The sequence below is a fragment of the Lineus longissimus genome, chromosome 4 (genome assembly GCF_910592395.1).
Source record: "Lineus longissimus chromosome 4, tnLinLong1.2, whole genome shotgun sequence".
NCBI classification, from domain to species: domain Eukaryota; kingdom Metazoa; phylum Nemertea; class Pilidiophora; order Heteronemertea; family Lineidae; genus Lineus; species Lineus longissimus.
In genome coordinates, this window is record NC_088311.1 from 4,747,148 (window position 1) to 4,774,432 (window position 27,285).

At 39.6% G+C, this 27,285-nt stretch overlaps 1 protein-coding gene across 13 annotated transcripts; it reads left to right on the top strand.

The window, feature by feature from the left end:
* On the top strand, nt 1-26,878 carry LOC135485857 (phosphatase and actin regulator 4-like). Of its 13 annotated transcripts, none has more exons than XM_064768176.1 (15): nt 19-126; nt 1,192-1,337; nt 4,791-4,961; nt 5,786-5,929; nt 12,530-12,706; nt 14,896-15,069; nt 16,762-17,197; nt 18,934-18,960; nt 19,600-19,682; nt 19,924-19,971; nt 22,101-22,254; nt 24,510-24,565; nt 24,834-24,895; nt 25,116-25,330; nt 25,506-26,878. In XM_064768176.1, the coding sequence occupies exons 2-15, from the start codon at nt 1,217-1,219 to the stop codon at nt 25,519-25,521; spliced, it is 1,884 nt and encodes a 627-aa protein (XP_064624246.1). In that variant the 5' UTR covers nt 19-126; nt 1,192-1,216; the 3' UTR covers nt 25,522-26,878. The 13 variants fall into 13 exon arrangements, with proteins under 13 accessions (XP_064624245.1, XP_064624246.1, XP_064624244.1 ...); XM_064768174.1 differs by lacking the exon at nt 19,924-19,971 and adding an exon at nt 20,717-20,785; XM_064768175.1 differs by lacking the exons at nt 1,192-1,337; nt 19,924-19,971 and adding an exon at nt 20,717-20,785 and having other exon boundaries at nt 1-126.
* Nucleotides 26,879-27,285: the final 407 nt, after the last annotated feature.

The window sequence follows — 27,285 nt, forward strand, 5'->3', positions numbered from 1 at the left end:
AGTCGAAGTTGAGAGTAATGGCTACCAAAACAGAAGATTTTCATTCCTCCTCCGTTGAATTTGATCGCCGTTCAAGTGAGCCTCAGGGTTTAATTCACAGTCTCGAGTCCTTAAATGTCAAAAACGGTACGTATGGAATATGTTCTTTGATGTTATATTACGGTGCCGCTCCTCAGTAGGCCAAAATAACACGTGAAATATGGCAAATTTTCCAGCCAGGTTTGACGTACCTACCCATGTACATCATCATGTACAGATACATTGTATGCAGTAAGTGTACATTACCCGTGGGTTTGCATTTTGACTATTTTAGTGATGGGTGGTATATTTCAAACAGCATTGCTACGTCGCCTCATCTTCTCAAGGATTAGGTATGGTACTGTATAAACGTATACTGGGGCGGGTAGAAATGCTCTGTTCTCGCCCCAGCCTAGTATGCTAGCTAGCTTTGAGTTCAGTTTGAGTTCGCGAAGTTGAAGTCAAACAACAGTCGGCAGTCAGTACATGTAATAATCACTTCTAAAAGTGATTTTTAGGGTTGCTAAAATGTCTTTGATTTTGCCATTGTCTTGTCACTGAGAAACTGCCAGTTGCTCGATGACAAGACAATGAATTTTGCTTTTGTAATGATAAGAGATTCCAGTTGACATAGTTCTGCAGTGTACTCGGCATTCCTCATTGCTTGCAATTTGTCTGTGTTGTCCTTTTTGTGTGTGAGTGATATAAACCTACAGTCCTAAATCATGTGAATAGTTGAGCACTGGGGTGACAGGACAATTGCTTTGGCGCGTGCCACTGGTAGCTTGCAGCATAGAGGACTTTGCAGGTATCCCAAACATGCTGACAAGTTTGCTTCCCTTTGCTTTGAACAACATTTCATCCTCTATACATTAGCAAGTTCTTATAGGTGGACAAGGACACAATGAAATTCAAAAAGATAATGATATTAGAATGATGAATGATTTGTATTTACCTGGAACATAAAAGTGATGATAGTTCAAAGTGAATGTTTTGTAAAAAGGCATCACTTTCTAGAACATTTTTTTTTATGGAGGAAGTCCCCAAATTACTACCAGACATACCAGACACTATTAGAAAGAAGAGAATAAATAGCAGTTAGTTAGTGTCACAACCTACTGAATATTGGCATAGATTTACTTGTAAATTGTATCCCTCCTTTAACTTTTAAAGAACTTAGACACATCGGAGAACCATCATGTTAAGACTACGTAGGCGTAGTAAAGATAAAGACAAAGATAAGTTAGACACGTCATCTACCTCCCACACATGCAGCGTGCCTGATTTTAAAGAAACGCTTAATGGCACTGACATACCTGGTAGGTTTTTTGCACATTTTTTTGTCTTCATAATTTTGTATTGCTTTCTCTGATAAAACGAATGGTACATACTGTCCGAACTCCTGATTTCACCACAAATTGCCATTGTCACATCCTGTTATCACCACATTTCCACTCTACATGTAGGTGTTGATGGTGTGATAATGAACATGAGCCCTGTGGCAAAAATGGTTATTGGGTAATTTTCGGAGAGATCTTTGGTTGATTTTGATGCTAAATCCATAGTTTTGGTGTCATTTGAATTGGAACCTTGTAGGGTAATGACAAAAACGAATTTTAAGTGTTTTATACTATTATCATATGAACTAACTATGGGTGGAAGGTCATCACATTAGAGACACCATCTTGTCTGAAGTGAAAGTTTTCTCAGAGATGCAATACATTTAGGTTTGTTGGGATTTTCTGTTAACTATTTATTTCATCTTTTCTACTAACTCATACCGGTAGTAACAATGTTAACTGCATGCTTTTCTTTAACAGTATAATTGTTGCAATGCTATTGTTAGGTCTAAGTATAACAGGTGAATATATGGTAAATATGATATTTCAAAAAGTAGGTACACATATGTAGAGTAATCTGGTCCAGAATCCCTTGTCTTGAAAGGGAATTGGTCATAACTGAATGGTCTAACACAATCTACATGCATCGTGTACACATGTATACAAACAGACTAGGCCTTTAATAGGCTGCTGGATGTCCTAAAGTTGTCATCATACGCTATACATGTACATCCATGGTAGGTGTACTACAATCATATTGCCTGGCTTTTCACTAAACTGAAGTGCTCTCAACATAGTTAAACCTGAAAGCCAAGTGTGCCTCTTCAAAATTTATATTTGCATGAATTCCTCTCTTTTCAAGTCCAATTTTCAAATTTTTGTACAAATGAAGTTGGCTTTTAAGCTGCATCAGCAGTTTATTACCGCAGAATTGTCTCCTATCAAAGACAGTGGGTGTGGTCGCTGTACAGTACCTGTAGCAAGCAGCTAACTGCCAGAAACAATGCTTGCATCGTATATTGGATTTCGCTAAGAAGACATGCAGCATAATGATACAAAGATAAGATTAGTCTTTATCCTACAAATGAGGTGTGAGCAGGTCTCTGCTTTTAATGGAACTGTCATAAGTTATCAACAGGGCATGCATCCCACATAGACACTGTTTTAAAAGACGTTCAGTATGCTGTTAGTGTAAGTCAAAGTGTTGCAGAAAAGCTTCAATCAGTGGATTGCGGAAATTCAGGCACATTGTCTAGAGGTGGACTTGACCAGGGACCTTGGCACGCAGTACACTCAGACAAGCAAGGGGTGCATCTATACGGCATCTGCAGGCAAATCAGAGAAATGAAAAAATTAAAAGACAGTTTTCTCTTCCTTGTTTTCTTGGCCTGAGAAACTCCTTGGCCGGGGCAAAGAGCTGATGGCCTCTAGTATGTCTGGGTCTTGGAGAGATCCATGATCCAGTCTTAGGACCATGAATGCATGGGAGTACAGTTTATGCTTTCTTGAAAGGCAGATTTGGTACATGACTTGGTGTAATCATTTCATGATATCTTTTCGTCTCTTCCACTTCTCTAAGATTAGGACGTGATACTTGATATCATATAGAATGACCCGTGGATGTTTTATGGGTCGTGCTGTAAAGGTGCAAATTTTATTGAATTGATGTATTGATCTGCTTTTTGAAGATTCAATTCAGTTCAATTCAATTCATAGGCCTATCTACACAACAACATTAATGTAAATTAGGCCTATTATGTAGAGTAGACTTGATCGAAGACATGCTTATGTAGTGGGTAAGTGCTTTGAAATTGCAATTGATTTGTTGAACTGAGCAACTCGGAGTGAAAATGAAATATGATCTGAATTGTGGTGTGGAGGTTAAAAACAGATTTTTTGGTTGGACATGTCTGATGTCATACTCCATACTCTTTCAAAAAACTGCTTTAAAATTGCATTACGACTGGTACTCCATTGGTTATCTTTGTAAAAGCACAAGAACTGCTGAAATTTGAAATCTTCAATACCATAAGATTTAGAACACAGAACTCAATCATAAGGACTTCGAAATTGTAGCTGTTACCTAACAATAAAATTGTTGCCAAAGATACTATTTAAAAAGTCTGCCCAAAGTATGCCACTACACCAAACTTTTTCAGGACTTTGAAGGGTTATGTGTGAATCAAACTAGAAACCACTCTTTGCTATAATGTATTAGAAGTTAATATTTTGATAGGCATTCATGTGGATCTTTTCTTCAATAGCCTGAGGAAATATGTTGTTTAGAAATTGGCTTCAATCAAACAAACGAGGATTTGATCACAGTTGATTTATACAAGTCTGGAAGACAATCCAGTTGTTGATAAATCGCTTTAGAGTTGGATAAATGACCTTTGGTAGTTTATAACATTCCGATGCTAATCTTCTTTTAGTATAGATGTTGACCTCAGGAATTTTGATCTGAGGCCTGCTTTAAAGGAAATCTGTTGCAAAACATAATTTACATGTATTAAACTGGGGAGTTTTGAACGACCCTGGGAAAAATGTAAGGCCGGTATAGGTTCTCATCATGAGCAGTTTCGATGAGGTCAGAAGGTGACACAGTAGTACTCAAATTTTGCATGATGGGTTTTGCTTGCTATTGCATTGGATCTCAACCATGCCAGTTGGTCTTAGTCAACAAACTTGACACAGATACCCAATTAGTAATATTGTAATCAAATTTTAAGTCATAAATGTTAGTAATTTACAGGCTATGTGTACCACCAGACCACTCTGTACAATCACCATTAAAAGAGGTTTTGCAAAAACATATTTGTAATTAATTTTTTATAACAAATTCATAGTCTAGATAGAGGTGTGATAGAATACTAGAATAGTCAATGTGGTCAGTGTGTGATTATGGAACCATGTAAATACAGTGAAACCTCCCTTATCAGACATGTCGCCCAACCAAAAGGGAATGAAACTCATTTACAGGCAGGTGTACTCTTGTCTCATTTCTAACAAAATTGTTATTTGAAGCATGAAGCTAAATGTTACCTTCTTCATGTTTGAAGTAATTAACTTGGTAAATATATTTCTAGTCATTGCAGGCTACAGGTTTCAGGCCATTTTGAAAGTTTCTTAGATAAAATGTTTTTTGTTGAAAAATGCAGTTTGTGTTATTAAGAAATAATGTACATGTAACCATTGAAGAACTTTGTTGACTTCATGATAGTGATGTGTTCTTGAATTTGTCCACAGAATTATTGCAGAAACTGGCCGTGGAAAATTGACCATGTTTACAGAACATGAATGTTATGGTGTTCCTCTTTACACACCACCTCTGGAATGCATCAGAAAATGCACACCAAAGTATGGTTGTATACCAGTACTACATGAAATCTATGTTTTCTTCATCACTCAATTTCATGTCCTTTGTCGTTTCAGAGCGTAAACAAAATGGTGGTTCGGATAACATGAGGTCCGGGTCAATACCAGGGACAGGGTCACCTCCTGCTGAAAGAAAAAGTAGTAGACTGTCGGCAATAGGAAAATTCTTTAGGCCCTGGAAGTGGAAGAGGAAGAAAAAGAGTGAGAAGATTGAGAAAGTTGCCGGAGGTAAGAGGAACTTCACGTCCCCCAATCTTGTCCCAAAGATGGCCGCTTATGGTTTAGAGGGCCCCAAATTGACAAATTCCAATTTGCTCTCATTGACACGTATTTGCTTTGAGACATTGAGTCTGAACTGGTAGTTGTGGTCTCGCCAAACACCATGAGGCATTGAGGGTGGAGCTAAGATGAAAACCAAATCCTAGGCAGGGCGTTTTCTGAGGTTTTCGGCAAAACGATTGCTCCACCCAAGCTATCAACATGAGCAAGCGATTTACCATTCTATTTTATTGATCTAGCATCACCTGTTTGCTCTGAATATTCATCCAGTCAGCCAGTCATCAATAAACACATTCCGTCACCTGCATGAACCATTGAACCTCTCTGGATGGTGCTGCCACCTGCATGCTGGTGTATGATTCACTGGTTGGACAGTAGATGGCTCCGATATCAACACGGCAGATGATGGAATATTATTGTTAGAGGGGCAGTCTCTATATACCTGATAAAACGTCTCAGTTTGGGGAAAATAATTTACCTGGCTGTGGAATGGGGGTGATTTGCCAAGACGCAAGTCACATCTCACGATTAGCTGCAAGAAGGCAAAATTGGGCGGCACAGTGACTGGTATCACACTATGGACTTATTCTGCAAGTCAGTGTGACATATTACCTATACTCCAAAGTGAGATGAAGCTTAATAGCATACATGACAAGTTGAAAAGCAATGCATAAAAGAATTAACTTACCGTTGCTTACAATTGGCCTGTCACCTTCTCCAAGAACTTATTACATTTAGTCTAATTCGTGAACATAACTATTGTCTAATTTCAGATCTTGAAAGGAATTTATCATTTCGTTCAAACCGTGAAGAGTTGATCCGGCGGGGTATACTCAAGCCAGATGAAACAAACAATGGACTCACGGATGCAGACCAATCAAAAACTGTGGATGGACTGTCACCAGTTCAAGAAATAGGTAAGCTGGACAATTTATCTTTAGTTACGAGCTGCGTGTCAAGTTCGAGGCCATTTAAAGTCGGGCTCATCTACTATAAACTGATCCAATTGTGCACAATGTCATGACCTGACTAATATCTATTTGGTTGGACGGTCAGGGAAGCAGTGCTTGGAAATTTTGTTTTCTGTTCCTGATAGCAAAGCATATATATATATGCAGTTAGTAAGTTTTAGGCATATGTCATATCACGAATCAAGAATGTTCATAACATTTTCAAATCAATCGCCATTTTGTAGAGTGAAGCAAAAAAGTTAATTTGGTAGTAATTATCCTTATGTGCAGAAATTTCTCACACTTCGAGTTTCAGATGGGTTGGAGGATTGCTGGCCATCCACTTCAGTTTTTTTTTTAATCTGTGAATTCATTGTGCCAAAATTGATCTTTGACCTGTCATGAAATAGATAAATTGACGAGATCATGGTATGAACTTATTATCATCTGATTAGATGTGAGTAATTGAGAGGAGTTCCAATCGGGTCAACTACCTATAATCAATAACATGAACAATCAAGAATTATTAAAAAGAGCACACATTGATCATGTGTTGTTTTATTCTGGGAGGTTCTTCCCCTGCTGCCATCAGTCATGGTTGTGGTATATTTATGTCCCACAACATGTACACAGCCAAAATGATGGCTGGGCTTCCGGCATCAGTGCCGAAGTGTCCCTAGGCCACTCATTTGCCTTTGTGACCATGCTTTCCTGATTTACCCTGGGTATAGTTTAGGTGTTCGGGATGACAGAACCCTTTCAGCCTCACTATCGGCGCTGATCTACAACATGGCAAAGATAGAGATTATCTTTCTTTCTTTGCCGGAATGTTTCTGTGTAGGGGGGGGGGGTGTGATGTGTGCCGCTGAACAAATGTACATATCATACTCGAGCGGGTTGTGTATAAGATCGTAAAGTTCTGCAAGTCAGATTTTTGATTCCTTTAATCTGCCTCCCTCCAACAACTGCACTAGCATAGCATTAGCTGATGTATAAACATCATGAGAATACAATTCCTCAGTCTGTCTCAAGTGACCAATGATAACAGCATTGAACACAATCCCAGCCAGAATTTCATATTCTGTGTACCATAAGAACATAAATGCAGATTTGCCTGCCAATTGTCCATGTACTTGTATTTGTGACATTCCTGAAACATTCATTGTATAGTGATATTGAAATTGTCCCATTAGTTTTACAAAGGATTGGCATATGTATCGACTCCAGCTCGAACTCCCGCTGTTCACATGGATAGTGCATTGATTACACAATACATTATGTCTCGAGTATATAAGTTTGGCTATATCTGATTATTTACATAGGGGAACAATACAGATCCCTGGCTGCTCCCAGTGTGACCCCACATTCTGTTTAGGCTTTGATAGAGGCCTGCTTGTTTATATGGTTCAGGTAGCTCAAAGCTGGCACCCCTATCTGTAGTGGCATGGCTGACCTGCTCTCTTTGCTCTGAATACATACATGGGTGTCCCAGTGAAAGTTAGATAAACTTCCCAAAGTGGAATATACGCAATTCTGGATATCTTGGATTTATATCGGAGTATGAATTGGCGATAGTTCTTTCAAGTTGGTTCGCTTTTCCGTGGATTAAACATGTTATAATGGGAACAGGATGTTGTTCTAAATGTCTATGTCGAGGTATGTATTGCAAAAGTATATTGCATGTATTGCATGTTAGTTGGCTTAAAATACTTACTTGAGATTGGAATCCCAATAAACTTATATGTGTGTGTGGGAGTTTTGCACAATATATACTTCTACATGTGCCCTTATTGTATGCCATGGCATGCATGGTATCATGTTCTACTGGCAATTTAACTAATTTTTGTATTTTATGCGTGTGATATATTGCATGTAAAAGTGGATTGTTTGGGAAACGCTCATCATTTCCATGTCCAAAGAGTAGGTTGAGATATCCTGTCAGAGACAGAGTCAATTTTTTTGAGGGGCTGGGGTGGGGGGGGGGGGGGGGGCAGGGGAGTGCTGACTCACTGTATAGTCCTAGCTGATAAAGGCCATAGCCACAGGGGGTTGGGAATGGTCTGACCGTGCTGAAATGGAATCTCATGGCATCTAAATTTTAAAAAAACCAACCCTCGCCTTGCATTCATGATCTCTGCATGCATTATGGTTAGATGTAAGAAAGCTTGCATCATACTCAATGCATAGCTTTGGTTGTTAAGTTACATTCAGTTGCAATAAGGCACATTACCTATAGTTGGAGAGAGTCAGATTTAGAAATTGTGACTAATAGGCCTACATGAGACTAAACACTCACCTGTACTCCTGAAGGGGAAAAGTTGTTTTCATAGGAACTACATTGTATCTATACATTCAGAAGTAAATGAGAAAATACTATCTCATGTTAACTCTGGCCCGAGTTATGTCTGGCCCAAGTTGATGGAAGTAACTTGTAGGGCCTACAAATTTCTTCAAATTTTACTGCACACTGGTCATATTAGACATACCTTCTGCTTCTGCGTGTACAGATGCTCTGTATTCTTGGCCTAGGCTTATCATTCTCCAATAGCAAGCTTTTGGGTTGTTTCCTAAAATACACTCACTGGTGAGTCCTTCTCCCTTGGAATTAATGTGTGTTCTAATCTAGCCAATGATTACTTACTCATGATATTGAGTGTTTTTATGCTTGATTCATCCATTCAAACCATGGGCATTTAAGTAAAGTGGCCAATATTTTCTTAAATTCACTTGAATCTATCAAAATATTTATTCAAGACTTCGCCATCACTGATGGAGTTATGTTGTCATTCGAGAGTGGACCATGCCTCCTGGACTAAAAAGCATTTGAGAAGAATCAATAGGGAAATTGTGTTTTGCCAGTTGAGTCCAATCAAGTCAAAGATGGTCAAAGATCTTTCATTCTTGACATAAACACTTCGTCGCCATCTTCTTGACATTCTCAATTCAATTGGAACTTTGGGTATTGCGCTTTCTCGAGCAAGTCACTTGACCCTTTCCAGTTGTGGGTTATCAGTTGGTTGAGAACTTTTGAACTGAGAAAAGTGAGAAGATGGATGACACCTAGGCATGAAGTAAATGGCACCACAATCTCAAGCCTATTGCTGGGGGCCTTAGTCCCAGTGAGAAGCCTTCCTACTATAGTCCTAGACTGCTGTGCCCAATTTGATCAAGCCTAGTGTATAATAGGCCTATCAATAAAACTTTATATTTGGGCCGATTTTATGATAATGTTGGTCTGTGTTTGCATAATGCAGTTACAGTACACTGACCATTATATTTCTGCTGTGATGTATTAGTTGGGTGTTGAAATCTTTGGCCATCATTCAGGGGTGATTTGTGCCCCAATTTTCTGTATGGTTGTGTCCAGAGCATGCGATTGTCATGGACAGTGGATTCAAGAAAGCTGTTTGTTCACACACACACCCCAGGCACAGATCCAGGGGGCTGCCCTGTCTGAACCATCCCTACTTTGAGAAAAATCATATTGGTAGTTTGCCAGAACGTTTCAGTCGTAACATATTATTGACAATTTGCTATTCATTATGTAAAACATTGATCCAAAGTGCTATTTACATTGAGGATAGAGTACAGTTGTTCATGGAGTGTAAGCCGTCTAAAAAGCTGTAACTGTTTATCAAACTGTTGCCAAATGATCTAATATTTCATTTGGATGCACGTTGGTGGTGTAAATCATTCATATTGGGAAAAAGGCCGGCCTGCGCTACTGCAGACATGGGAGAGGGAAGTAATGACCGCTTATTGCTGGTCTAGGATAATTGAACTCAATGATCATCAAAAATTGGGTTACCAGTAGCTCAATCATGTCTGTGCAGATGACTCAACTCTATTTTGTGTCAGTCCTTAGACTTGTTGATTAATCAGTTATTTAAAATAATTAAACTTTAATTTACATACGCAACTACATGAAAATTCTTGGAACAGAGGTACGTGGGGTGATGTCATTTCCCTGCCTAAACAATACAATTGATGATGCGCTGCCCACCCCGTCTATTTGTCACTATCGAGGAAATCTGGGATCAAATCTATGTCTTCTAGTTCATCACTGTGTTTACAGTGGAATTCTATCTGTGCAAGTTCTAGACCCGCCTTAACTTGGCAAAATCATGGCCATCAGCGTAGCTCAGGTTGTGCTATAGGACTAGTCTGTTGTTGGACGTTTCTAATCCAACACACTAGGCTGCGCTCTAATGTGCTGACCACCATATGTGTCTGCTTATAGTTCAGATTGATTCAATAATACCAGATTGAATTGTTTAAGATAGAATGAATCAGTCAATATTCTGAATTCCTATTTAATACCGGTGCGGGACTGCCCTGGTTAGTCAGCTGACATGACTGGCGAACTTGGCTGAGATCGCATCATTCTTTCCAACAGCTGGTACAGTCACGTTCTCCGGGACATGCAGTGTTACAATACAAGATTCTGTGATGCTTCCGATGGATGGACATAGTCCTCTGGCAATGCAGTATTGTGTAGGATTTTGCTGGATTTTTATGCTCAAACAGTGCCATATTTTCAAAATTTCTCGGTTAGATGATGTCTCCAAATTCAGATTCGCAGCGGATAGCGATGGAAGTTTGATTCTAAGACATCTATCGCAAATTTTCTGAGGTCCTAGTTGTCAGTAATGTCACTGCTGCCCAAGGTTGTCTGGTATCATTAGGCCATAAGCATTGTGTGATTAATCCTGCTGACCCTGCATGGTCCAAACCTGTTAAAATTATTGTGGCAATATTGATGGATGGGTTTTCTCTAGTTTTCACGCTGGTTTATTTGAGTTTGACAGCTGTTTCAAGAAAAAAAACTGGAGAAAGGCTGTGGTCATAAATCACCAAGTCATCATTGATAGATTTGACAGATCACTTTTATTGGTCTCGTGTATTCCTGACGGGTGGACATTTCAATCAATAAAGAAGCAGTACTAGAATGTACTGTAAGACATATCTGTTGGTCTGGCTTCTTTGTGTGGTGGCGTCATCTGCTTATATAGATTGTGACACTCCCAAGCCAAGCCAAGCAATATACACCATGTTTACGTGCATACTGAGTGTACATTCATCAGTTGGAGCTACATGTATGTCCATTACTCAGTTTTCAATGAAATCCCCTTTCATTCAGGACCTAATCAGTTTCTTGTCATTAGAGATGAAAACCCAATAGAACCTCCCTTATGAAACACCTCTGTTTTATAGCAGACACCCTCTCTAAAAGACACTCGCTTAGTTCTAGAATTGATGATTTCTGACCAATTTGACCTCTGTAATCTAGACTCCTCTATAGGGCAACCTTTGTCAGTTCTTATCCAATTTCTTATTTTGTCTAGGTGCTACTTTAGTGTAAGTTAGTCGAGCAGAGAGTTTGGAAGCATTTTTGGGTTGTCGAATGTTATAAAATCACCAGCTATTGAGTTCTGTCCATCCCAGGGCAGTCGGTAATAGAGAGGTTCGATAGTTATCTATGGCCAATTGAATAAGATATTGGTTTTCTGATGTATCGGTCCATATAAGTCCATGTGTGATCTAGGACAGCAGGACTGTGTATGAAAGGACATTGTGTGTCGGTTATTGCGTATTGGTCTATGGTCGTGGTACTGTTTCTATTGGCAAAATATCTCATGTTGATAAACAATGCATGCGCCATACACTTCACAGGTGAATGAGGAATAAGTTTGCTCTCTTGTGAATTCTTCATGCGATTCGTGTATAATTTCAGGAAATAACAAGAATTCTTTGGATCTGACATTTCCAGGCCTAGAACTGCGCGGCAGTGGTATGAACAAATGTTGTGGAGTATCATATTGCTAATTCACTCACCTTGATTGATTGATTGATTGGTTGATTGACAGATTTGACTTTTGGATTCTGCAGTGTCATGATTCTTATCAAAGAATGGTGGTGAAAGTCTCCGAAGTCACTTGTGGAAGCATGTCAGCCACCTTAGAATGACAAGAATAAACTTTTAATCTGCCATTGACTGGGAAGAAATATTTCAGCCAAATCTGTCTACAACAGACTGGGAGACTCCTGTCCAAATCTTCAATAAAAATAGACAATAGATTATACTGTTGCACTTTGCAAGTTTCGGAGCCTGAACTTCAGTTTCGGAAATGAGTAAAATAAGCATGAAGGAGAATTTCCTCAAATCGATCTTTCATCAGATCAGGAGCTCTACTTCTAAGGAGAACTTGAATAAGGAACAGAAAGGTATGGTTCTGCAGTGAAAAGATGTACCCTAGTTAGCTGGTGTGATCATCCTCATCTCTTCTCCTAAGGCTGGTGTCTTTTGGCACAAAGTAAATTTCGTTGTCATTTTCTTCAGGTCTCAACAGTATCGTTTCTTTCAACATCAAGATATTCCTATTTTCCAGGTATTTGTAGCAGCAGTTTGCAGGGCTTCTCCTCAACCAAGGCCTGCTTGGCTAATACTCTGTCCAAAGCAGAAAACATGGAATGCCATCTGTCCTGTCAGTGGAGCGAATGGGATCCAGGGCCTACAAAGAAAATTGTCGTTTGTTGTTTAATGTTGGTTATTTTCTATCTTTGCAGACTCGGTGAAAGAAGAAAAATATGAAGCTCCCACAGCAAATGGTTCAACGCCCTTGGCTTCAACAACGGCGGGTCACAATGACTCGCACTATTCACATGACCACGATGGCAATAACATACCCATGGCATCGAAGTCATTATCCCCAGATTCTCAGGTAGCACACAGTGATAGTTTAGGTAAGGATGCTCAAGGTACTCAAAATTGTCCCACCCCTCCCTGACACATAAGATGCCTTCCAATATCCTGATAAAACATGGCTTTATTGTGTACTTGTCTATTAGTGAAGGGAAGGGGTAAAGAGGTGACTGTACGGTGAGTAATGTTTGTTTTAGAAGAGAGAAATCAATTTCTAGTAGTGACTGAGCATTCATTCAAGAAAAGGAACCTTGGCTTCCATAAATTCAACATGTATAATAAGCCCTTTAGCTGTACGGGTATCTCCAATGATGATATGTATGTACATACATCAAGTGGGCAAAGATACTTGTGGAGCTCTCGAACAATCTATTCTACATTGGCGTGCCACCCGTGCATCAGAGTGCATCAGACGAGCCATACCACGGTGAAAAAATATAGTTTATCTATCTACTATTTCTCCACCTGTCCAAGGTGATGTTGAGATAGTGTTCATGTGTCAGAAGTCGGTACTGTTATTGTTATACTTTCTGATGAATTCCTGCTTGGAGGTGCAGCTCTTCAAATTGGCTGAAGGCTTAGTCGTGTGTGCACCAACCGTAGATTTGATGTTTTCCCGCACAAGTCTGCTAGATATCAGAGAAATAAAGCGGTAGCTCAAGGCTCATGGTAGCTAGTACTAACCAGTGTTGAAATAAGCACTGATATGATGAAGAGTGGCAGGGTAGTTGAGTTGTAAGATTGGGATTGGTGGTAGGTTGGACTTGTGGTATCTTGGTTGTGATTATGGGCCAGTAGCTTTGCCTTGATTACTCGTCCTTTTTAAATGAGACGTAAAACTAAGTGAATCTCAAAGGGTTAACCGACCATTGCTGGCTCTATTGATTGCCAAGATGAAGTCGGTCTACACTGTGAATGGTAATGTACAGTAATATCGATTATTTTTTCATTGATCCATCCCTTACATTTTAGGCCTACATGTGCTCTTGCTTTTCTACAATGCGGGAGCAATCCAAAGAAAATTTCGATGCAGTGATTTTCCTCTGCTCTCGAATAGGATAAGAGTGTATGATGTGTATCCAAGGGCAAGTCAAACTTGTCCGTTTTAAAATCGTCGAGGGAAATATTTGTTAGCGGAAGAGAAATTGCTGCTTTGTCTATGCTGTTTCATCTATAGGAGGGAGAAATCTGTTGATTCTAAGGGTGTAAATATAGTGTTCCTTGATTCAAGGAGCTGTGTAGCCCTAGCTACCATTTCGCAAAATGTTCGGGGGGCTACATGTGTTTTTAACTTGGACATGGACATGTACATGTAACTCTGCAAGCTAGCGATGTGTGTGCAGTTCATAGGCCTGATTTACAAGGGCCTGGGGTACTTCTTTGGATGCAATGCCGCAAAGTGTGTGATCATCAAAAAAGAAGGTGAGTTTTTCCATACATTTCAAGAAGCTAGAAGGACGAATTTATCACTTCTCTGGATGTCCCAGGCTTAACAGAACATTCAGGCTTAACTCAACTTTGCCTTGATATGTCGAGTCGAGTTTTATATGAGAAAATGATGTCAAGGGTTTATCAACGAGGTTATAATGTAAGGTAAGTGAGAGTGCAAATTTCTGTTTTGTACATTGTGTGTTCATATATCATGCATAACCTTGCCTTTCATGATATAGAATATTGGCCTTAGCCATGCATTAGTCATTTCATGCTCCTTAACCTTTTAATTCCTATCGGCATTTTTAATGATCATGCATTAATTTCACACCAGAGGAGTGTAGCAGTTGTTTGGTTGGAATTGACCTGAGATAGACAGGTTGCTTCATCACATTCGCTGCAGTTCATTACTTATAAAGTAATTTTGGAAATATCTCAGGAAATATGAATTGAATGCAACTCCTCGATACCTTACATATGCGTCCACCTAAAAGAATAAATACCGTTAGCTGCAACCAAACCGTCTGTAACGCTTTGATACCTATTGCCAAACATGCCAGAAGTGGCATTTGGAGCACATGTTTTCATGTTAAACGCTAACAGTAACAAAGCACAAGTAATGCTTAAGGCTAAATCATATTCCACAACTCCAACCCATTTCCCTTGCTCCTGTCTAGGCACAAGAATCAAGATTTGCAGACTTGCACTTCTACCTTGATTGCCGTTAATGTCAATTCTGGCAAAGCCTGTCATATGCGCTTCTCCTTCCCCTGACATCCTCTGCCCCCTTCTCTTCCAGGGACGATACGTCCGACCTCAGGCTTGCCGGCATCACGGGAGTTGCCCCGAGAACCTCCTGTAGATACACCTCAGCATCAGAACCCCTCTGTGATGGCATTTAAAGTCCTGCCTCCTCTACCGCCAATGCACAAATTTCATAATTATGAAGAAGTTGTGCAGCGAAAAGAAGAAGGTAACAGAGTGGGAGGACTTGATATTAGATTTTTGTTTGACAGTCAGTTTTAGGGCCAGTAGAACTCTTGTCATCCGGTAAAAGATTACGTGAAGGAAACCTTTAGGGCTCCAAGAAAAGGCCATTTGATATGTCCAGACCAGAACATTCTTGAAAGGGTTGTTAAGTCAAGTATACAAGCCGTACAAAACTGACCTCACTAGCCCAGCACCAAGTTTCTAACCGTACTTCGCTCATCAACTGTCGTAACAGCTTCTTTCATCTAACCTGTTAATCATGTTCATAAACAAAGCTCACATTGCTAACGATAGTCCAGCTTGTAGGCCAAGATTCAGTCGTCATTCAATTATTTATGCCATTGATTACTTTGCGTTGAGACAGTGTTGATAAGAATCCCTCACATGATCGAGACACTTTGATATTGATTGATCTATTTTTGTTGAGAAATCTGAAAAAGTCTGGTCTATTTGATCCTCAGTTCAGATGTCACATTGTACATTAGTGTGTAGTTTTATGTACAAAATTACAGTTTTCTCTTGTCAACTTGTGTTGAAACTGATGTCTGCTTCTGCAGTGTTGTCAGTGGGTGTATTGGTATTCTAGGTTTTTTGTTACGATCTGTTGAATCCAAGCAGACGTGTCCAAATTAGATCGATTCGATTCAGTCATTTGCTATTATGGGAAATTTAGCATTCTCTAATTGGCAAGAATTTGAGAAAACTTTGAACTTGAGTGTGTTTCTGTGTGAAATTGACTCTGAAATGTAGGAAGGAGTATCACTGAAAGTGTTGGATGATTTGTAAAATCATTCAATTTGAAATAATGCTGTCATCACTGGGTGTTTGTATTATAAGAATAGTGCAGTAGAAGAATGAGAGCCAGCTGAAGTATGGTTTACCGCCAAATTATTGTATCAGTTTTTTGCAATTGGCAAAAAAGTTGGAAAAAATTAAATCTCTCGATTATTTACACCTGGAGGCAACCAATTTAATCTAACATGTAAAAAAGTCGAGTCAATCATCCCAGGTTCCAATACTTTTGGTTGACAATAATATTAAAAACAAGTTGCCATACCACACAGCAGCTGCTCCTAGGCCTGCTATCTCCAGCCCCCAGTGAAAAGCAAAAATGTTCTCAAATAATTCACTGAAGACCAGCCTGCCTCTTTCTATAAAGGAAACAATAGCTGTTTATGTCAACTTCCTTGTTGGTGAAATTGTTATTCAGGATAAAGTTATATTTAACCTAGTTTGTTAATGATAAATTTGAAGCAGCACCAGCTTGATATTAAAAATAAGCATTTCAATTCATGCATTGCTGATGGGGAAGTATTAATTGGGTCAGCTTAACCCTTTATCTCGTGCTGTCAGTTCATCTACCAAATCATTACAATATTGACAACTTTTCCCAAGCATTTTAGGCTCCATTTTTTGCATGCAGTGCCATTTTCTATGGACTATTGGACGATGCAAAATGTGACGGGTCTGCCCATGTCTGTTGACAATATGTTGTGAATGTCAGGGGTGTCAAACTTGCCTAATTTTGCACAGTGGCTGTCCAACACGTCCTGCCATTGGTTCATGTGGGGCGTCAATAGTCCCCTACAGCAATGTCCCTTGCGTAGTGTATGCAAATTTAAAAACAGGAAAAATTGATTTATTGTTTGTACATTTTCATCTCTTTCTTTTGCAGCATCCCATCCATACAACCCGTCTTATGATTCAAAAGTGAAACAAAATGAACAGTATGACAATATGCCTCATCATAATCATGTAGGAATAAAAGGTGGCGTTAACGTCATGAATCACGGCCAGAGTATGACGTTACCGCCTAGCTCACCGCGTGTTCAACAACAGAACGACTACTCCAAGTCGACTACCCCGGTATCGAGTATGCAGCGATTTTCCTACACGAGTAACACGTTACCGATCCGATCTGGTAGCCCTACATCGCCGTACGGAGTGTCCCATTTACCATATCCGGTAATTGATACAAGCCGGGTCGAGGAGATACCGGCACGGGAACCCAACCTACAGATGCAACCTAAGAAGAGCGCCCTGAAGAACTCCAGTGGTCCGAAAGTTGCCCCGAAACCAAAGATGAAGCCAAGAATTGTTAAAATGGCGAGGTAGGTTTTAGAAGGGGTTGCGTATTAGTCGTAATTATAAAGTTTGTTTAAAGGCTATTGCCCTTTTTATAACGATTACACCCTCGGCTATTGTGTGTCTGGGTATGGACGTGGGCGTCGTTTCTCATTTGCCAGCGCTTATGAGAATTCTGTATGCAGGCCGTTAATCAGTCTGAACAATCATGGCTGTCTGCAGTCGTGATTGGCAATAGATACATTAAGAATAGCCATTTACAACATGGCATAGAAAGGTTGTGCATTGACCCAAATCCCATTCTGATGCGATTCCCTTTTTGGAGTATTATGTTCTCACCTTGGGTCGATTTCCTGTTTTGCTGCTGAAAACGACTTGACCGCCTTATAATCTTAGGCTGCGTGGGTTGTGTCAAATATTTCAGCTCGGTTCTTGGGGTACCGTGAGCACTGCCAGCTTGTTGACGCCATGAGCTCTGAAAGCGACACAACATAAGTACTGTTATTGTCAATGGGGAGTGATACATACTGATTGGTATGGAATCCTATTCTGTTCCAGTCTAATGAGCTATTGGACCATGGCTATAGCTAGCAATAGCAGATTTAAACCCATTATCTTGTGGTGGTTTTTTTTAAACGTATTACTGCTGCCTGGTATTGGGGTTCTGGGTATTCATTAAAAAAAGACTTTTACCAACTGTGTGCGTGCACTTTCTGGTGTATGTCCATTGGGCCATCTATACAGGACATCTGTAACTTGATATAACTGGTTGCTGGTAGAAACTCACGCCACAGCTCCTGTGACAGCTTGCTATGCAACATTGGTCTTGTTAGAAAGGTTCTGATCTAATTGTATTCATAAACTGTTACTTGTGATAAATATTATAACTGAATTAGGAAGTAATTGTTTGACCTTGCCCATTACTGGTCCAGCTCCAGTACTGTGCAGGCGTAAGATTCTAATCAGGAAGCACTCTCTTACATTACTGTTTCACTGCACTACATGTAGAGATCAACACGTATTGGAAACCTGTTATATTGTATTATTTCTCATCCATTTATTGTGAACCTCTTAAAACTGCACTGGACTTTAAACTGGTGTAGGGTCTTTATACTTGGATTCGGAAGTCATCAGGATATTACCAAGAGGAAATATAGGCCTATTTAACTGCGTCAGAAGAAGACATACATCGTGATATCACACGTAGTGCATGATCTTGGATTAGATAGAGTCTTGAAGACAGGTTCTCTGCACCATTCAGTCAATCTTTTACCACTTTTCAATCAAATTGGAATGGACTGGGTTCGTGCAGTCATTCACAATATACACTTGGTGTTTCGGTCGAATTCAAGTTCTGTGGGGAGTGCCTGTTTACTTTGGATTAATTTGACATCTATTCGAGGAGAAAGAACTTGATATACTACAATGAGAAAGTGTCTTGAATGAATATATAGTACTGCTGTTGACACATCAACTGCTTCAAATACTTTTCCGGCAAGAAATTTGCCTGAGGATTTTCATATCGATGAACTATGGGGAGGTTCTACTACAACTTGCTTTGTTGTGTGTGGATGCAGTAATTATCCTTTAATTTTACTTGATATATATATTTGGTTTCACCCTGTAGCATAGCTCATCCTTTTTGTGGGCATACTTCTAAATCTGCAATCTGAAGACTGTTGTATATATTTCAAACCTAAAACTTCGCTTTCCAAAATTTTGAAATCGTAATGATTAAGAAGAATTCTGACTGCTCTTTCAGACCAGATGATGTGGAGAAACCAAGAGAGTAAGCTTTGTTTCGTGGCGGCAAATTTAATGTGTGACGCTTGTGGCCCTTGTGAATTGGTGTCTGTGCTACCCCCTCCCTGCAATGCCAATGGTCGTAAAAATCTTTTCAGTTGTGAAAAAATGAGGTGCCGGATCCCCGCTTTGCAGAGTTGCGTGAAAATTAGTCTGGGTTTTCAAGTTTTGCAGGCTCCAGCTTCAAATGAATAATTTGCTTCAGCCAGTGTGTGGTGTTAAATTTTTGAAACCGCACGTCAAAACCCCTGGAACCAAACATTTTGTCTTGCAGTGCTTTTCTTTTGATTTGCTGCGAAGGCTGTAAATGATGAAGCTTATCTATTATTTTTGGGGGGAAAATGTACTCACAACATGAATTTGTGTTGACTTGCAGGTTTTGAACAGTTGATTGTTTTGAAATTGTTTAATAATGCCTTCTGCAGGTTACATAAAAACTTACCTGACGCAATTACCAAGAGGTCAGATAGTGCCAATTGAGTCTGAAGTCCAGGTCGAGTACATGACCATGATACAGAACTTGCAGAGCCATTTCCATGAAATTAATCTTAAAATCTGCTCCACAATGCCTGCCTCCCTTTGCCAAGAACTAAATCAGTATTTTAGAGACTGTTTTGTCTTTCAGAATCGAAAGTGATAAGGAGAATATCCCAGAGAATGACGACTCAGACGATGGTGAAATCAAGTGGAGAGATGATGATGATGAAGGTGAGAGTAGAAAATATTGGAGCAAATGCGTCAGATTTTTGATGATTTTTTGTTGGCAATAACTGTATTTTTAAACAATGTGGCAATTCTTACATTGTTTTGCCTGTCAAAATCTCATTCCTTATACATGTATGGTAGAATGGAATGGCATTCATGATATAATGAAATTATGAATTTGGTTTGGTGTAAAGGCCGACTATTTGGAATCCAAGGTTTGACATGTTTCACTTTTATATTAAAGAACAAATGCAAACTATAAAAAATGTGATAAAGTGGACACTGTTTCCAGGTGAGAGAGAAATTATGCACCCGAACAGGGGTACACTGTTGTCAAAGGTTATCTGGCTGAACTTTGAGACTAAGTACTAAGTGTTTTGATGTGGGAGAGACTGGTCCCTAGCAGTCAATCTTAATGTGAGGCAGTGAATTTTTAATTCATTATTGAAAATGTTGGAATCTATAGACAATTCTCAAGATAGCCCAGATAACCATGGCATCCATGTACCACTGCTGTCCATTTTGAGAGTTATGTTTGCATTAAACTCTGTCATTTTATCCATATTACAAGGTTAGGTTTAAATTGCGGCTTCATGTAGTAATTGTTTAAGTACCACGGTAAACCAAAATGCCACGTTATGACAGTGAAAGAGGTCGATTTTCATAAAAAATCATTAGATTTGAGACCTGACTGGATGGTAAATGTGGATTGGAGACCTGACTGAATGGAAAATGAAGTTGATATATATGTTAGCTATATTCTAACTCTATTACAATAAACCATCCAGGTTAATATTGAGGTCCCCAAGAATTGGTGTAGCCTGTTTAGCCTGGTGATATGGATTAAAATGACAGAGTGCTGAGGACAATCGGCACTTAAGGTTTTCAGGGTGGCACAGATGTATGGCTTGTTAGAAATCATGGCTAGCTATCGTCTCGCGGCGATTACTAAATTTGGCCATTATAGTGTACATAGTCGCTTGTGGTTTGGATTCTATCTGGACAACTGTATGTCTCAATGTTGATATCATTTTCAGGTAGTCGGAAAAAGCCTGTACGGTATCGTTTGCCCAAAGCTTGGTCAAATATAGAATGTACTAGACAAGGTAGAGAAAATATGATTTTAGGTGTGAAAGGCAATTTTCATCCTTTAGGCTGCCTTATTTGGATAGGTTTTCATTCATCTGTGTCAGTAGGGATAGGCAAACTTTTTTTATGTTTCAGCTAGAAACCTGAAAGTGCAGGGCAGAAAGGGTACAGTCTGAGTGAAAATGCATTGGCCACTGAATAAAAGGCTGAGCAGTGTGATAAAATTGACAAAAGGCTGCTAAAACTCTTTGGCTAAAACGCTAAGTTGTGGCTTCATTTCGTTGAAGGTCCAGGATAATCTGGTAATAGGACAATGAGCTTGGACACATTTATAAATATTTTCTTCAACTTTTTGGTATACTTCATTATGTTCAGTGCAATCTTTCCTTCTATCTTTTTTTTTGTTTTTGGTTGAAGACAAAGATCTATCAAATTGACCATTTTTGATTTACAAAGTCAGTGGGGTAGCCTAGCTCCTAACTTTGACGGAAGGTGCGCCTTCTAGGTCAAAACCTATTGGCTCTGAACACCATTTTATTGACACATGGCCTGGCATAATAACTTTGGTCCAGAATACCGGGCCTGTTATGTCATACCACATGACGATTCGTTCACAAGTTTTGTGGTCTCGGAAGCCACGAGATACTAGAAAAGCATGTATAGTTTCATAACGAATACTTCTATCACCAACTAATCAGCAAGGTCTGTTTTCCTGTGCTGACATCTGAAGTTATTGAGTGGTACTAAAAATGTTCTCCTCCCGAAGGAACTGTCTCCTTGGGTGTGAACTTGACCGTTACAAATCAGACATACTTACCTGTTGAAACTTTAAGAAGGATCTGGCTGTCTATCTATCTATATATATGTGGAAACCTCTCTGTACCCTTGCATGCCCTGTTATATCTTCTGCTTCCTATTTGCTTACTACTGTCTCTTGCTGCTGTTAAAAATCAAGACAAATTCTTTGGTTACACTTTGTGTGAATGGACATTCATTTCGACCTTATTGGCCGTATCCTGACCGCTAATGGGGCATGTGGGTTTTCCTGTGTTATCACGTGGACTTGTCAGATTTCATCAAACATTTATCACACATTACTGTCGGAATTTCATTTTGTTTATTTTCTTGGGTGAAAGATGATGCCGACAATTTTGTCTGTTAAAAAATTGGCAGTATGAATACACATTCAAGGCATAATTCCACCATATTTCTCGAGCAATACTATAGAACATTTAATGTTTTTGATCTGACTTTCAGCTGCAAGTGTAAAAAGGCCTGTAGATTGTTTTGATTATTTGACTTACCATAGTAAAATTTGTCCCTGTATTTCAGGCTGGGCATCCAAGGTGGCACGGCGAGATAGCTTGGCGAAATTCCTCAGCAATAGACCGCCTAAGTCCGAGCTAGAATGTCGCAACATCCTGCCTAGTAAGTCTGACCAAGAGAAGCTACGGGAGCGAGAAGTGGTCGGCCAAAAGTTAACACGGTAAGTCAGGCAGTTTCTTGATATTATGAGGGAAATTTCAAATCCCATTGAAAAGGGTGATAAGCAGTGGGCCCACCCCCAAGAGTTACATGAATGAGAGTGGGGGGTCGAGGTGGATCATTAAAACTCTCCGGTGCATGATGTTCTCAAAAAACAGACTGTGAACTGACAAATTTTCACTCTGAGTGATGTTCTGTGGACAGAATATCACCCAGGGTGACTCCTGTGAATATATTTAGTTAGTCCTTTATTGTAAATATCGAGGGACTACATGTCCGAAATCCTGGTCCTTTTGTCATTTAAAGCTCAAGATAAATAGTTCTGTTTGTAAAGTTACTCAGAACATATTTGTTCATTTATTTGTTCTTACATTCTGGCTTATTTCTTGGAAACTTGCATAGGCCTTCATTTATATATCAAGGAGAAGGTATTTCAATTCAGAAAGAGGAAACAATTCTGCTTAGCTTCCATTCAAATTCAAATCGGATTGGTCATGAAAACACTTCCCCACAAAGATAATAGAAGAAATTTCATGTTACTATCGGTTTGGTGACTACTGTCACGCCAATGTCTTTATTGACAGGGAGAACCAGAACAGAAGGGTCAGGTGAAGTTTGAAATGTCTACACCCTGTGAAGTCATCTGTGATATTCATACCAAAACTTGCTTTCTCATATTCCTATTATTTAAGATCATGTCCACCAACTACATGTAGATCCCTTTTATTGCCTTTGGGATAAAATCTATTATTATCAACAACAAACTGCCGTGTTGAGTCATGATTGTCAAGTAGCTATGAATTGCCCTTAAACATGCTAAAACGACAGGTGAGCACCAGATCCAGGAATTATGACGTCATCACCACCACCCAAGGTCGTGACTAATTTAGTAATCATTAAAACAAAATCACCCTGTGATTGTCTTTGTAATACATCTCCAGAGTGATAACCCATATCTCAAATATTGATTTTCTTTAGAGTTCCCAAGTGCTCTTTAAATGTTTGTTTGTGCCATGAAATGCATTGTGCAAATGGGACTAAAGTATCGGGGCATGTTCCGAGAAGTGCTTTATATTAGTCATCGAGGTTTGATTAGTTTCTGTGGGCTCTCACAGACTAGCTCAGTTGGTTTTGCTCTCTTGGACCGTGCACATCCAGCGATAACCTGATGGCAACCTTATCACAAATGGGTCACACGTTCGAACATGTTTATGATAGACCCTATCAGTGACGTGTTTGATCTACGTCAGATTTCTGGACTATTCTCATTTTGCTGGCGGACTTAATCAAGATTACGTCCATTATTTGATGAACTATTGTTTCGCAGATAGCCTTTATCTTTGGCCATTCGTAATCATAGGAGTCCCACAGGAAAGCATCACGCTGTGTTTAATCTGCCACGTGTTGATTCTGAGCATCTACCTGCCTGCGACTGTTTAGAAAAGGTTTTGAAAGAGAGTACGCACTTGAGAAGAACTTAGGCTTCACCTTGTGGCACCTGTTAATTTTAGAAAGCACAACAGAGAGGCTTTGTTTCCATGAACACGCACCTGTCTTGGGTTCCTGAGGAATTTCTTGACTTCATTGAAAACTGAAGAGCTAATGAATGCGAGGATGGATTCTCAATGCGGAGTTATCTCGTGAAATTTTGTTTCATTGGTCGATTTCTGGCTTCTTCATTTATAAAGCTACTGATACGCACGCAGCTATTTATAGTGTTGGTTTGATTCTGGATTCTGTGGTTGCACTTGGCTCATAAAAAGCTGACTCATTTTATTGTGGCCAATTCATATTGATGACTCTTCTGACTTCGGATGAAACCTGTTTGTAGTTGATCATAGACATCCAGTGTCTGCGACACAATACAATGTCTTGGAATGCATTGGGAATACACATTATCAGATTGCTGCCTGCCGAAGAATCTGATTGATTGCGTCATTTGATATGATTCTTGGATGATACACCTGATCTCTCTTGCAATCGGAATCGGCGTCCTTTGTCAGGATCATCAGATTATTGAAACGGGACTTGGAACCTTCTAAAAAACAGATATATTCAATTGGATTTCAGAGTGCTGAGCCATAATTGGCATTGACGTGAATACACAGCAAATGATTGCACGGAGTGGACAATCATTTGGATAGAACTTGGAAGTTGAATTACTAGACTCAGTGTTCTTTGGCTCCTGCAAAAATCTCTTGTCATGCGTTCTAAAATGATCAAAAAGTTGACGAAATATTTGCGTCTTGTTTTTAGGAGGTTGAGTCTGCGACCGTCAGCAGAGGAATTAGAGAGTCGGAATATTCTGCACCGTAAGTATGTCTTTTATCTCTATGGGACAGTTGCGCTGCTTCCCGTCACAACAGACCAACTCAACTTTGTGCTTACAATGTTTTCTGGTGGAGATGAAGTTCATGGTGAAAGCGCATACTCATTTCAAGTACATCTAAATGCTCTATGAAAAAAACCCTGTATTCAGCGATCAAGTTATAGGGAAGGTTGTTATGCGTAATGCCCCATTATATCATGTATGGATGTTGCAGTTTAGTGTGTTGTTTACCATGTTAATTTCATTTACAGGACATACACAGGATGAAATTGCTAAAGAGCGTAATGAGACGAAAAAAGTTTTAACCAGAAAAGTAAGTTTAACTATAAATGTAAAGCTATCGTAATTGACCATCTGATTTTGAATACGGTTACCATTCAAACTTCACCATCTCTGTATTAATGCTTTGCTGATGTGATCACCTTCAAAAGAGTAGACCGACGGTGGCGTTTTGGTTATTGCATTTGCTGGGGGCAAGATGCCTGTGATCTGATTCTGGTTAATTTCTAACACACTTTGCCACTCTCTTCCAGTTGAGTTTTAGACCGACAATAGAAGAATTGAAAGAGCGCAAAATTATTAAATTTAGTGACTATATAGAATTTACTGAATGCAACGAGTACGATAGGAAGGCAGACAAGCCTTGGACGAGGCTGACGCCCAAAGACAAGGCAGCAATCAGGAAGGAACTCAATGAATATAAAGCCCAGGAAATGCCTGTGCACGAAGGGAGTAAACACCTCACAAGGTAAGCAGGGATTTTCGATATCTTCTCACATTAGATTCGTTCGTGAAGAGTTTGGTGGTTAGAATGGGATTGGGAATTAAGCCAAACACCAAAATAGAACCTCAATCGAGCTAAGAGCGCTACAACTAAAATGTACTGTTTATAATGCGCTCATCATTTACTCTTTTGTCTTCAGGTTCCATCGGCCTTGACGTGGCGACTTTGGCATTGTTTTGTATATAATCACCCATTGGCTCTGAATACTGTACTTGGGTACACAATCTATGATGTGATTCTGATCCACATACACCAAACGGATTTGGACTTGTGGATTGATAAGTATGTGATTTGAATCCACTTATGTGGATCATCAAGCACTTAGAATGCTGAGAAAGCCTACTCAGTGTGCTGTAATGTGTCACGGAAAGCAACCTTAAACATTTCTCGTGTAAATACACAAACTATGGATCGTCATTGTATCAGGACTACATGGCTTTGGTTGATCTTGGTCATAGGGAGACGGAAAGTTTGGTAAGAAGATGATATTGTTGACGATTCAGTCTGCTACTTTCACGTGTGAGGAGATGCTTGTTTATACAAACTGAAAGACACATGCTCATTTCCATGCAGAAATTGATAACGAGTTTCAGAAAACCAGTCCGAACAAGAGTTACAATTGTTAGGTTTTGACGATTTGTAGAACCCTTGAACCGCACACAAGATGTACCGGCCGCCTGGATCCCAATTGTACAAATGTATAGGGGGAGGTAGTCTTCATGTATAGAAAACAGTGCTGCCATCTCATTTTTCAAGGTGAAACCAACCTGGACTTGAACGCTAGAACTGAGGAAAAGTTATCAGTGAGGGTCTGCAGTACATAGTGTATGAAATCGGTACATCCTGGGTACGGTAACAAAAGGGTTGATTGATGATGTTCCCTTGGTGGAAAGTGCCCATAGCATTAAGAATTGATTCTTGATCATGGACTTGTATCAAAAACAAACTCATGACATCACGGGCGTGACACATTCTAAATCTCCTTGTGTTCAACTGGTATTCTGAAAATTCGTAAAGAACGTCAGTCTTCTTAACGGATTGATACTCATTCTTTCATGCTTATGGTGCTATGTAGACAAGTCTAGTGCTAGTGCAAGACTTAACTATGGGCTTTGATCGAGGACACAAACTAGTAAAATCAGGAAAAGAATGAAGGATTTTAGAATCTCGATGTTACTGTTGTAAAGGGGTCATTCATAAAGTTTTGTTATGCTGACGATTTTGAACTGGGGGTCAATGTAAGTGACATGCTTGCGGAGGTGCCTGTGGACAACCATGGAGTGGAAGGAGGTTATAAAGTGGGCTTGGCACTTACGGCAGAAGTAAGGATGTACAATAGTTTTTGAGTGACTCCTATTCATGATTACATGTAGTTGAGGATATACATGTTTGATAATTGAAAGACAGTTTCGTTGTGAATACACTCGGCTGTGAATACATGTAGCTCCTTGCCATTTATAGGACAGCGCAATTTGATAAGTTTCACATTCTGAAAAGGAGTTAGGGACAAACTCTTGGGGGGGGGGGGGGGTTATACTCATGGCAAGTTTGATGGAGGTCAGGAACCTAAAATGAGAGTGCATATCCATGTACATGCAGGAAACGATTTAAACTTTTGGACAGATGCCCTCTGTACATGTACGTAGCAATGTAGCAATGTAACATTGGACGCAAAGTAAACGTGTATTGTATATGTTGGGGTATTTTTCATCTGGTTCCACTCGCAATGTCACATATTTTAAGTATTCTATTTGTTGATTATGATGTAAAAAAGGAGACTTGTTTTGTTGTTTTTTATCGGGAAGAGCTCATTTCAATAATGTTAACCTGAGTTTCTCGCGTGTCTGAACTTTGTGTAGGTATTGCGCATTGATGCCTGGTGGAATATTCCAGGAGGCCTTGGTCACAGGGTATCAGCG

Bases quoted from the DNA above. Each gene is read 5' to 3' on its own strand.
- LOC135485857 (XM_064768174.1), top strand. From the start codon at position 1,217: ATGTTAAGACTACGTAGGCGTAGTAAAGATAAAGACAAAGATAAGTTA. The intron at 22,255-24,509 runs GTAAGTCAGGCA...TCTTGTTTTTAG, and splicing joins GTCGGCCAAAAGTTAACACG to GAGGTTGAGTCTGCGACCGT. The intron at 24,896-25,115 runs GTAAGTTTAACT...ACTCTCTTCCAG, and splicing joins AAAAAGTTTTAACCAGAAAA to TTGAGTTTTAGACCGACAAT.